The sequence below is a fragment of the Molothrus aeneus genome, chromosome 6 (assembly GCF_037042795.1).
Source record: "Molothrus aeneus isolate 106 chromosome 6, BPBGC_Maene_1.0, whole genome shotgun sequence".
Lineage (NCBI taxonomy): Eukaryota > Metazoa > Chordata > Aves > Passeriformes > Icteridae > Molothrus > Molothrus aeneus.
In genome coordinates, this window is record NC_089651.1 from 5,242,501 (window position 1) to 5,254,015 (window position 11,515).

The window sequence follows — 11,515 nt, forward strand, 5'->3', positions numbered from 1 at the left end:
TATTTACTTATGATTTTGTGATATGTGTATGCATTTGGCGTGGCTTACTCGTTTTGGTTTTTGTTGGTTTTTTTTTTTTTTAATTTTTACCTTTTTTTTTTTTCTTCCAAAAAGCAAAACAATGCCTAAAAACAAACAAACAAAAAAAAAAAAAAAGCGGAAAAAAAAAAAAAAAAGAGAGAGAGAGAGATAAAAGAACCCTCCTCAAAGCCACGCCGTTTTAGCCCGGAATCTGTCCTTACGGACATTCCCGCAATCTGGCTCAGTTCAGGGGTATTTTGTAAATGTAGGTCTTGAAAACCCTTCACTCACCCCTTCCCCCTCAAGTCCTTTGGCTAAGAGCAGTGAGAAGGATGGAGACTAGTCTGGTTTACCTATTGTTCGCTTTTAAGGCATATTTTAACCTTGATACTAAGAGAATTACGTTTTGACCAGATGATTTTTTTTCTTCCAAATGTTTTTAAAGTATCACTTTTGTAGAGGGTAGGGCCACGAATGTAGTTTTTTTTTTTTTAAGAAAAAAAAAAAGACTCTCTAAGTAAGTTCTCATACCATTTAAGGTATATTTTTGTGTTATAGACCCATGCAGATGCAAAAGTCCAAGTGCTGGACAATCAAAACGTAAGCTTGTCATTGTTTAATGCATACTTAAACAATTTTATTTTTGTCTTGAAATTATTAATAATGTGATTTTCTGTCCGCTTCCCTATCCAGGTGTCGAATGGATGTGTGAGTAAAATTTTGGGCAGGTATTACGAAACTGGCTCCATCAGACCCAGGGCAATCGGAGGTAGTAAACCGAGAGTAGCGACTCCAGAAGTTGTAAGCAAAATAGCGCAGTATAAACGAGAGTGCCCCTCCATCTTTGCGTGGGAGATTCGAGACAGATTACTATCAGAGGGGGTCTGTACCAACGATAATATACCCAGTGTAAGTTCATGAAAAAAACCTTCCTGTGTGCCGTGTACAATGCTGGGTAGCCGTAGCGAGCCTCTGCTTCCTTTGTTTTGGTATCAGAAAAGAGGATAGCAGGTTCACATCATTTGCATGTGGCAGGGTCAGACGCATTTTTTCATACAGAATCTGACAAATGCCTTTAAGGAGGGGGAAAAAAAAAATAAAAAAAAAACAATATGCGGGTCACCCCTGTGCCTGGCGCCTCAGGACTGCAAGCATCAGTCGGAGCCATCACTCTGGTTTTGCAGGGTTGGGTTTGGGGCGCTTTTTTTTCCCTTTGCTTTTTTTTTTTTTTTTTTTTTTTCCTTCTTCCCCCCCTCCCCCGTGGTTTGTTTGTTTGTTTGCACCACCACCACCAGCAGTGAGCGAGTCGGGGCGGCAGGGACGGCTCAGGGAAGCCCTGACTTGCGCCCAGGTCGAGCCGCCCGCTGCGCGGGGGGACGCGGGGGTTGCGCGGGTGCCTGGCGGGGAGCGCGCTACCGCACTACCATTGCCTTTCCTGTCCTTTGCCTTCCAGGTGTCGTCGATAAACAGAGTCCTACGCAACCTGGCTAGCGAAAAGCAACAGATGGGTGCCGACGGGATGTACGACAAGCTAAGGATGCTGAACGGGCAGACGGGGACCTGGGGCACCCGGCCCGGCTGGTATCCCGGCACCTCGGTACCCGGGCAGCCCACTCAAGGTAAGGCACAGCGCGGCGGCCGCTCCCCAGCCCGGGCCGGCCCGGATCGGCTCGGTTCGGCCTCGTCCGGTGGAGATGGGTCCGCCTTGCCCCGTTCCCGGCCGCGGGGGGCTGCGGGCAGGCGGGTGCGGGGCGGTGGGCGTCCATCGGTGGGCAGGGGGAGCCCGGCAGCATCGGCTGCCAAAGCCGCGGTGCCGGCAGCCTGGCGGGATGCGGGGCTGAGCCTGAACCTCGCCCATCGCCCGGTAATTGGGGCTGCCGCTCCCTGCCCGGGCCGCCTCCCCGCGCCGGGGTCTCTCCCCAAAGCCGGGGCCATCGGGAACTATCTCCGTAGGGCTGATTGTAATTCCTCCTCAATGGACCCGAAACAACTTTGTAAATATAGGAAACTGTTTATCCTGAAGATTAATAGGTATTTGTTGTAGGAATGACAAGGGGATAATATGAAGGATAATGGGATGTTACGTTACATACTTGAGATGGTTAATGGCTTCTTTTTGAATGCGGGCTCTGTTGAGGCTCGGCTCTCCCTGGCTCTGGTCATTCCTTTAGAAGAGGTGTCTATATACAACAACCTGCTTTTTGTTTTCACCCCGCAAGGAAAAAAAATCGGTAACAGTGTGCGGAATATCTGGTACAAAGGATGTTTCTGTCACACGCAAGAATTTGTTATGGGAACAATTCTGTCGCTATGTAATTGCTCATTAGAGATCGTTTTGTTTCTCATTAAGGCGACATGAATAAGCGTCTAGTTGAAGGAGACAGCTGTAGAAATGTTCCACAGGAGACCTCTGGACACGATATGGCACCGCTTGCCAATTAGACATGTCAGTTTTAAGAGAAGAAAACAGTCTATGAAGGACACTAGAAAGATAGAGCGGAGCCCTCGCTTCCCCCCACCCCGGCTTCGGTGTTTTTTTGTTGTTCGGTTGTGGGGTTTTCTTTTGGCATTTTGTTGTGTGCCCGGTGTCCACCCCGGGAACCGGGGCCGCCCTTACCTGGGGCGGCCCCTGCCCTGCCCGGGCTCTCCCGGTGCCCTTTTCTCGCTGCCCGCTGCCGCGATGCGGAGCGCGGAGCGGGGCAGCGCACCCACCGCGGCTCCCGGCCGCCGAGCGATTTGGCGTTTTTATTTATTTATTTTCCCTTAGGAAAGGCGTTAAAAGGAGAAATGTCGGGCTCCCCGCCGCAGAGCGCTGCTCTCAGGCGCAGCCCTTGCGCGGGTGCGGAGCGGGCACAGCTGGGCCCGGCGGCTCCTGGCCGCGGCCGCGCTGCGGCAGAGCCCGCTGTGCCCGGGCTGGCACCTGCGGGGACCGGCGGCTCTTGGGGGGACCCTTCCCGTGGCCTGGGGACCGGCGCAGGTTCCGCAGGGAATGCGCGGCCGGAGGGCCCCGGAGCCCTGTCCGAAACCCGCAAATGAGGCGGTGCGGGGCGGGCAGGGCTCGGGCCGCGCGTGTGCGTGGGCAGCAGAGGCGAGGGGGAGGCAGGCAGGCACTTAAAACATCCGCATGGCAAAATTAAAATTAATAAAATGGATTTCCTCTGGAATATTCATGCTCCCTCTAATGTTTTTCCCTAGCAGGGGTATGTTACTGGATTTTAAGAGTCCATTACTCAAAAAGCATAAGGCGAGGTTAGGTCTCAGAGGGGTACAAATATGGTCTCAATCTGATAAACGCCATGCAGCAGTGAATAAAATAATGGATACATGAGGGCTGACAGAACAAAAAGAGACATCTCTATCCGGGAGAAATTCTCCAGTGATTTAGTGGTTTTAGGGATCACCGAGACACTGTTTCTTATCTTTTTTTCTCCCCTCCCTCTCTTATAAGACTAAAGCCTTCTATAGGATTTAGACACTTTCTCTTTCAACAGATGCTACAATGTTTTGATCCCGGCTCTATAGCTGAGAGGTGCTGCAATTGGTTTGCTATCTTTTTTTGCTTGTTTTCCGCCTCACTGATTAAGACACTAAGAAACTAAGGAATGATTTTATTTCCCAGCGTCTTTTTTTTTTTTTTTTTTTTTTTTTTTTCCAGGAAACAAATCCTATACCCAGCGTCAGATGGTCTGGCTATAGGATAATAGGGACGGACATTCACTTGCTTTCTTACGGATTAGGTCTGGAAGGTGGAACAGCCCTATTGAGATAGCTTCTTTTAGGGGCTTTAAAAAAAACCCAAACAACCAAAACTCAAAGAAAAAAAAAAAAAAGAAAAGAAGGGGTGTGTGTCTAAAAAGAAGATATCTTAATTGTCCGGGATGGGGTTGGAAATGACCATAAGCGAGTTTAGGTAAAATGTTAGGTTGGCCGAAAGATTTTGGGGAGACAGGGTTGGAAATGACCATAAGCGAGTTTAGGTGAAGCCTTAGGTTGGCCAAAAGATTTTTGGGGGGTCGGGGTTGGAAATGACCATAAACTGGTTTACGTGAGACTTTAGGTTGGCTGAAAGATTTTTGGGGGGACGGGGTTGGAAATGACCATAAGCTGGTTTAGGTGAGACTTTAGGTTGGCCGAAAGATTTTTGGGGGGACGGGGTTGGAAATGACCATAAGCTGGTTTAGGTGGAACTTCAAGTTGGCCGAAAGACTTTGGGGAGACGGGGAGCGCACCGAGACGGGGTGGCGGAAAAGTACGGCCTCAAAACTTCGGGGCGGGGGCGCTCGGTTCGGGAGCGGCCCGGTGGGCTCCCCCTGTGCCCCTCCCGGCTCGGGGGGCCGCGTCCATCCCCCCGGGCGCCCCCCCGGCCCCCGGGCGCTGCGGGCGCGGCCCGAGAGGACAGTGATGGATGAGGGCGGTGGCGGAGGTGAGCGCGGCCCCTCCGCGGGCGGGCGCGGCCCCCGGCGCTGCCACCCGCGCTTGGCAGGGCGCTGCCCCGCCGCGGCGGCCGTCCCCGGGCCCGGGGCTTTGTGTGCCCTGAAAAGCGGCTCCCCCCGCCCCCCCGCTATTCACCCGCCGCCGGCCGCCTCAATGGGGCTGCGGCCGCCCATATGGTGACCACGGCCGCTGAATCCCTGTGTTTAAATGGAGGAGAAAGTTCGGGTTTTAAAACATTTCAAAGTGGTTGAAAGGGTCCCACCAGATCCTGTCACAATTCCCCCCGAGCTTTGAAGACCGGGGCCATTGTTCGCCGATTATAAATGATATTACTTTAAAGTTGATTTCCCACAATATTTAAAGGATGTCGCGGGAGTGTCGCTATTTATTTTTGGCGTAACTTTTCAAGGGAATTAGCATAAGTAGCCCATGCGTCCCTCACCCCGGCTCCCTCTTTATGCGACATCAAAACGCTTCGAAAAATATGCTTTGAAAGGAGAGGGAGAGCTCATTTAGGACAAGGACTTCTCTGCCTCGCCGGCAGCCTCCGTCCCTCCGGCCCCGGCGGCCGGGGGTGCCCGCCGAGCCCCCCAAGAGCAGCCGGCCCCGGGCCGCAGCCGCCCCTGCCCGAGAGCCGAGCACAATGAAACTTTCCCCTGTTTAATGACAGAAATTACATTAAAAGTGGTGGAAATGCCCTAATTAAAAATGTACCACTTAAATGATATGCCAAGCGCTCAGCTGCAGAAGAGCGTATTTAGCTAGTTAGTGAACTCGCTACTATTTCTTTTAAAATTACATGTTAAAATTTTAAAAGAAATCTTACTTTTCTCTGGTGCAACACATTACAAAGAATGGACAGTCCTTTTATCTAAATATAAAATTCCATTTTCAGCAATTATAGCCTGTTCTTGGTGATGATATAATTACAGCTGTGCTCAGTAATAGGTGTCAAGGCAATGCACACTCATACAATAGTTGAATAAAACTGCAGAACAATGCAGGCACTTCTAAATTCACAACCTTTAAAATGAAATTGACTGTGCAGAATTCAAATAAAAACTGGATAAATATTTTTTTTAAAAGATTACAAGCTTGGTTTGGTTTCTTAATAGCATTTTCTGCAAACCTATCAACATCTAATTGATTAGATAGGAATTACTGATTATAGATAATCTGAAATACTGAACATCACTATTTTAAATATAGCAATAGGTAAATAAATGCAGCAGACAGAGGAGACCGCCATGGCACTCCAGCAGGGATTCATGGAAAGAATCACTTTCAGGGGAAAGTATTTTTATGCAGGTTTTATTCCAGAGGGAAAACAAAATGAAATTAAGACCAGGTGATGGTAATTCCTCATCTCCGATGTTTACGTAAGGCTGGGAACAGAAATGTTTCCGTGTTACCTGTGCCATTAGCGCTGCGTTGCTTTGATACCCGAGACATTTTCAAGGGAGGGTGTCAGCAAACATGGCTGAACTCGTTTCCAGTTGCATTATTTCTCTGATAGGGATCTTCAAACAAGGGTACCTGCATTTCACTTTCCGACTCTCTCGGTTCCACAGATGGCTGTCCGCAACAGGAGGGAGGAGGGGAAAACACTAACTCCATCAGCTCTAATGGAGAAGACTCAGACGAGGCCCAAATGAGACTCCAGCTGAAAAGGAAGCTGCAGAGAAATAGGACATCCTTTACCCAAGAGCAAATCGAAGCCCTTGAGAAAGGTGAGCGACATTTTCCTATGGCTGAAGCAGGAGAGAAAACAAAATGTGCCCCGACTACATTACCAGCTGAATGCAAGCATGGCATTCCTGTGCCTTATATATATGTATATATTTGAACTCTGCAGCTCCCTCCATGCTCTTTTATTCACAGAGCTCCAAATATCCATTGCTGGCCGTGGTGTGCCCTGCAAAGCTGTTAAAATGGTTTTCAAAGGCGAGGTGTTCAGGGCACGCATCACACCGATGCTGCACCCCGGGCTTGTCTTGGGGGGATAACGCTCCTCCCGTCCACAGTGCTGCCTTGCTGGGGAGGCGAGGGCAGGCAGGGGGCTGGCAGAGTCCTCCATGCCTGCCCCCACCTCAGTCCCCGTCCCCAGTGCCCGGGGCTGGGAGCAGGTGCCCTTTTCCCTGGCCGGCCTGGGCGCACCTCGCCCCTGACCCGCCGCGGAGCTTTGTCCTGGTTTTGCGCTGTTATCCAGCGACGTGCCATTTCGCTTCTTGGTGACAGGGTCAGAGCTGCCTTGGGGACCCCCTCGGTGGAGGCAGAAGCCCTGGCTGCCTCTTGAGAGATGCAGCACTGCACCCAAGCCTGCCCATCCCCATGGCAATGCTCCCCAGCAGGCAAGGCATCCTCCTTGCTAACACACAGGCAGAAAGCTCAGCTTTGCCCTTACAGTGATGCTTCTTAGGAGCATTCAGAGCACAGACAGCGCAAGAACAGCTCTGGTTTTACAGTCAGCCACATCAACTCTGCAGCTAATGCAAGAACATTTCCTTCTGCAGAATTTGAGAGGACCCACTATCCTGATGTGTTTGCAAGAGAGAGACTAGCTGCTAAAATAGACCTGCCTGAAGCAAGGATACAGGTACTGATTTGCTCTGCAATTGTGACTATTATTATTTTTACTATTACTACTCTGATTTTGTCACTCCTGGCTTCTCAAAGCATGGGGCAACCCATAATTATGATCAGGTATTTGCCCATACCCCTCTTTCAGGAATATAGCAGCAGCTGGCTTTGCTTTCACCCGCTGCGTGAGCTGCGTGGGGGAGGCCCCGTGCCTCTAGTCCTTGTAAGGTCACTCACATCTCGCAAATGCTGTATTTCCAGGTGTGGTTTTCCAACAGAAGGGCCAAGTGGAGAAGGGAAGAGAAGCTGAGGAACCAGCGAAGACAAGCCAGCAACACTCCCAGCCACATTCCCATCAGTAGTAGTTTCAGCACAAGCGTTTACCAGCCGATCCCACAACCAACCACCCCCGGTAATGCCCCCAACCCGCTCACCTCCATCCATGCATCCATCCATCCTCTGGGCCAAATGAGACTCTGAGGCTGTGCTGCCAGTTGTAATTGTGGTTAAACTAATGTGTCCATCTATCTGTCTATTCTATTATAGTTTCCTCTTTCACATCAGGTTCCATGTTGGGCAGGACGGACACGGCGCTCACGAACACGTACAGCGCACTGCCGCCCATGCCCAGCTTCACCATGGCCAACAACCTGCCTATGCAAGTAAGTCCAGTGCCACGCCAGGGCATGGCATTCCCTGGGCACTCAGCAGCCCCTGGGCTGTGTGGGAGTGTGGGTGAGGACCCTTCCTCCATGCCACGAGGGATTACAGACCCAAACCGTGCTGCAGGGAAGCCTGCACCCAACCACTCCCTTGGCATCTTTTCAGATGCCTTATTTGGGGGAATCAGAAGGGAAAGGGCACTGAAAGATGTGGTGCTCAACAAGCACTTTTCTCAGCTTTCCAAAGACAAAAGTCCTTAGATTTGCAAGGCAACAAATCTGGGATTAAAAAATGCTGTTTGGGAAAAACAATATGTGGTTAACCTCTGGAACTCGCTGATGCCATATTGTGGAAATTGCTGCCTGGATAAGCTGCTGGAGGGATCCGACCTTCTGGATGTAGGTAACGTGTCAGAGGCACATTAGGAACACCTGAGAGAGGGAAGGATGTGATTAGCATCAGTGGTTATGCCAGCTAAGCCAGAATTGCAAGAGCTGTCAATCCTCATGCCTGAAAGCATTAGCTGATCACCAGCTGGGTTAGGAAGAAATCTATTCCTTTGGGGTCTGTTTCTATAGACCTTTCAGATGCAAAATTCCTCCTTTTTTAATGGTGGGGTTGGCCTAGGAAGGTGCTGGCCAATTACGGGAGTTTTACAGCTTTGTCTGAGGCGCACAGCATTGACCACTGCTAGAGACAGGCGAGCAGATTAGAGAGCCTGACTCCTTCGCTGCGGCAATTACGATGTTACTAATTGCTGAACCAAAATTAACCAAATAAAGTTAGAGTCTTGCAAGTCTGTGGAAAGAAGCGGCGCTGGCTGGGTCGCTGCTCCGTGACGTGCGAGGCCGGCGGCGCCGTCCGCGGCAGCGGGGCTGGGAGCAGACGACAAAAGATCAAAAGGCTGATCCAGGAGGGGACCCTTGGGAAAGCAGGAGGCCCCTGGTACCAGTGGGCACCTGGGCAGGGACACAGCACGTGTGAGGCTGGCTGGAAGATGCTGCCTGCGTGGTCAGCGTGGCAGGGCAGCCAGGAGGGCTCGGAGGGGTCCCTCTGCGGGTGCATGGAGTGTGGGGTGTTCTCCCAGAGCAAGGGGGGCTCTCAGTGAGTGCTGCTGGTGCATGGCAGGGATGTGCAGACATGAAACATGTGCAGATGTGTTGGGTCTGCTGTGCTTTGGGTGGGAATTCCTCATCCTGCTTCCCGTTCCCTCGCTGCCTCGCTGGATCAGGGCTGGTTCCCGCTCACCCGGCAGCCTGGAGCAGGAGGAGGCTCTGCTTGGTCCCTCTCCAGCACTGTGCCATCCCTCAGCCCCTGCCCCTGCTGCTGTCCCCCCTGGCACATTGGGTTTTAGGGGTTGGAGTTGAGGTAAATGGAGATGTCTGTTCCGGGATGGTGCTGGCACAGGTTTGGGGTGGCTGAGGCTCTGATGGGGATCAATGCACACGTATGTGTGGGCTTAGGGGATTCCCCTGCACAGCCTCGGTCCCCCCAGCCCTACACGTGGTCTGTGTGTATGTGCCCCATGCTGGCAGATGCAGGACCAGCCTCTGTGCCTCAGTGGAGTGGCTTTAGTTACAGCAGCAAGTGTGAGGTAACTAAAATGTTAATTACATTTTATCTACAGCACCAAGTGTGCAGTAACTAAAATATTAGTTGTGTTTTCGTTACAGCACCGAGTGTGAGGTAACTAAAATGTTAGTTAATTTTATTTACACACCAAGTGTGAGGTAAGGAAAATATTAGTTACGTTTTAGTAACAGCACCAAGTAGGAGGTAAGATGCTGGCCCTGTCTCTGGCTGCAAGTGGTAGGAGATATTTTCCAAAAGGAAGATGGGTATAAAGGAGAGCAGCACTCAGGCTTAGGGATGTAACACCTCCATCAGCATCTGGATGTAGGGATCTGCTCGCCAAGCACGTCTGAAAAAGCACCAGTAACTGTCCATATTGGTTTTTAGCCCAAAAGCCTCCATGAAGGGCTTGCTTTGTTTGTCTCCTAAATAGGTCTTTACACTGGGGTGCCTGAATTTGAAACTTGAAGCTGATTTTTTGCTGTCTGAGGGCTGGCACGTCCATGCCCAAGGGTGTGATGCTGTCTTTAGCTGCAGGGCCACTAACCACGTTGTGCTTTGCCCCCACAGCCCCCGGTCCCCAGCCAGACCTCCTCCTACTCCTGCATGCTGCCCACCAGTCCATCGGTGAATGGACGGAGCTATGATACATACACCCCTCCTCACATGCAGACACACATGAACAGCCAGCCCATGGGCACCTCTGGCACCACTTCCACAGGTGAGTGACCTCCCTGCTCCCCAGCCTCCCTGCCAGCCTGCCTTGCCTGCTCCAGCCATCAGTATTCACCTGTGCTGGCTGGGAGAACTCTCTCCCCATCGCTAGGGGAGGTCTCTCTGCTGGCATTCATTGCTGCCATACCAGGCAGAAGATGAAAATGGATAACCTTGCAAACTAGAGCAAAAAAATTCCAATTTTTAAGCTGCTTCTTGGAGGGCTAGATGGAAAGAAAGCTGATTAACAGAGGTGATGTGGAAATAGCAGGACAGAGGCAAGCTCTTTAGTGAGCCCCCCCCCCCCCATCCCTCAAAATCTTCCCTGTATAATTAAATTCCAAATCAGCATTTATTTCAGCATTAAATTGCAGCAGAGGTATCCACAGTGGTGAGGTTAAGTGTATGTGAAGCTGTTTGCAGTACTGGGCACGTTTTTACCATGTCTGTGTCAGACGTTATTTATTGCTAAAGGTTTGAAGTTATCAAAGAGGCAGGGAACCTGTAGAAATATTAGCCCATGCATAAAAAAAGGCAAATCAGGGTAAAAAAGGGCAAGTGTCAGCAGAAACAGAAGCAATTCAGGCACTTTTGAAAAGAATAGAACTGTTCTGTGTATTTTGGGCTCAATTCTCAACTGATACAAATGAGCCGAGGCTCTGGCATTTATCTCAAAGTGTGAAAGTTTATTTATAACAACAATCAGTGAGACGTGCATAATTTCTAAAGTATATACACCCCCAACCCCTGGTTCCACAGGCTGGTAGATGGTGAGATTTGATGTTTGCTGCAATAATTTGATGTTTGCTGGAATACAAGCTCAAATCTGTGAAAGCAAAAATCGTGCTATGTATAGAAAAAACTAAAATATCCATTTTCCCTCTCAATTTTCAGGTCTCATTTCCCCTGGAGTGTCAGTTCCAGTTCAAGTTCCTGGCAGTGAACCTGATATGTCTCAATACTGGCCAAGATTACAGTAAAACATGTGTTAATTCCGTAAATGACTATATGGACAACAGTTGGATGTTCAGCAGTATTTTATAAAGGAAGAATGGCTCTCAGAGTACTTCTGTACTGCAACTGTGCCCTATGCTGTAACACATGGAAAAGACTTTCACATGGACCTTTGTACACTGAAGGCATTATATCAGTTGGAACAAATCTTCATTTTGGTATCCAAACTTTTATTCATTTTGGTGTATTATTTGTAAATGGGCATTTGTATGTTATAATGAAAAAAAAAAAGAACAATGTAGACTGGATGGATGTTTGATCTGTGTTGGTCATGAAGTTGTTTAAAAAAAAAAAAAAGAAAAGGAAAAAAAAAAAAAAGAAGCCATGATCAACAAGCTTTGCCACGAATTTAAGAGTTTTATCAAGATATATCGAATACTTCTACCAATCTGTTCATAGATTATGGATTGACGTTCCAAGTTTGTATCATTCCATTGCATATAACTAAACCTGGAACAACACGCACTAGATTTATGTAAGAAAAAATATCTGTTGGCATTTCCAAAGGTTGTTAACG

General features: G+C 49.5%; 1 protein-coding gene across 7 annotated transcripts in view; it reads left to right on the forward strand.

The window, feature by feature from the left end:
- PAX6 (paired box 6) overlaps positions 1-11,071 on the forward strand; it is a 14,720-nt gene extending 3,649 nt beyond the window's left edge. For 2 of the 7 annotated variants that reach the window (XM_066552314.1, XM_066552313.1), the window contains 9 exons: positions 580-621; positions 715-930; positions 1,475-1,640; positions 6,027-6,185; positions 6,969-7,051; positions 7,297-7,447; positions 7,582-7,697; positions 9,841-9,991; positions 10,879-11,071. In XM_066552314.1, coding sequence (XP_066408411.1) covers positions 580-621; positions 715-930; positions 1,475-1,640; positions 6,027-6,185; positions 6,969-7,051; positions 7,297-7,447; positions 7,582-7,697; positions 9,841-9,991; positions 10,879-10,964 — 1,170 coding nt within the window. In that variant the 3' untranslated portion in view covers positions 10,965-11,071. The remainder of the gene's footprint in view (positions 1-579; positions 622-714; positions 931-1,474; positions 1,641-6,026; positions 6,186-6,968; positions 7,052-7,296; positions 7,448-7,581; positions 7,698-9,840; positions 9,992-10,878) is intronic. The other 5 variants (XM_066552316.1, XM_066552315.1, XM_066552318.1 and 2 more) reach the window with 3 other exon arrangements.
- Positions 11,072-11,515: the final 444 nt, after the last annotated feature.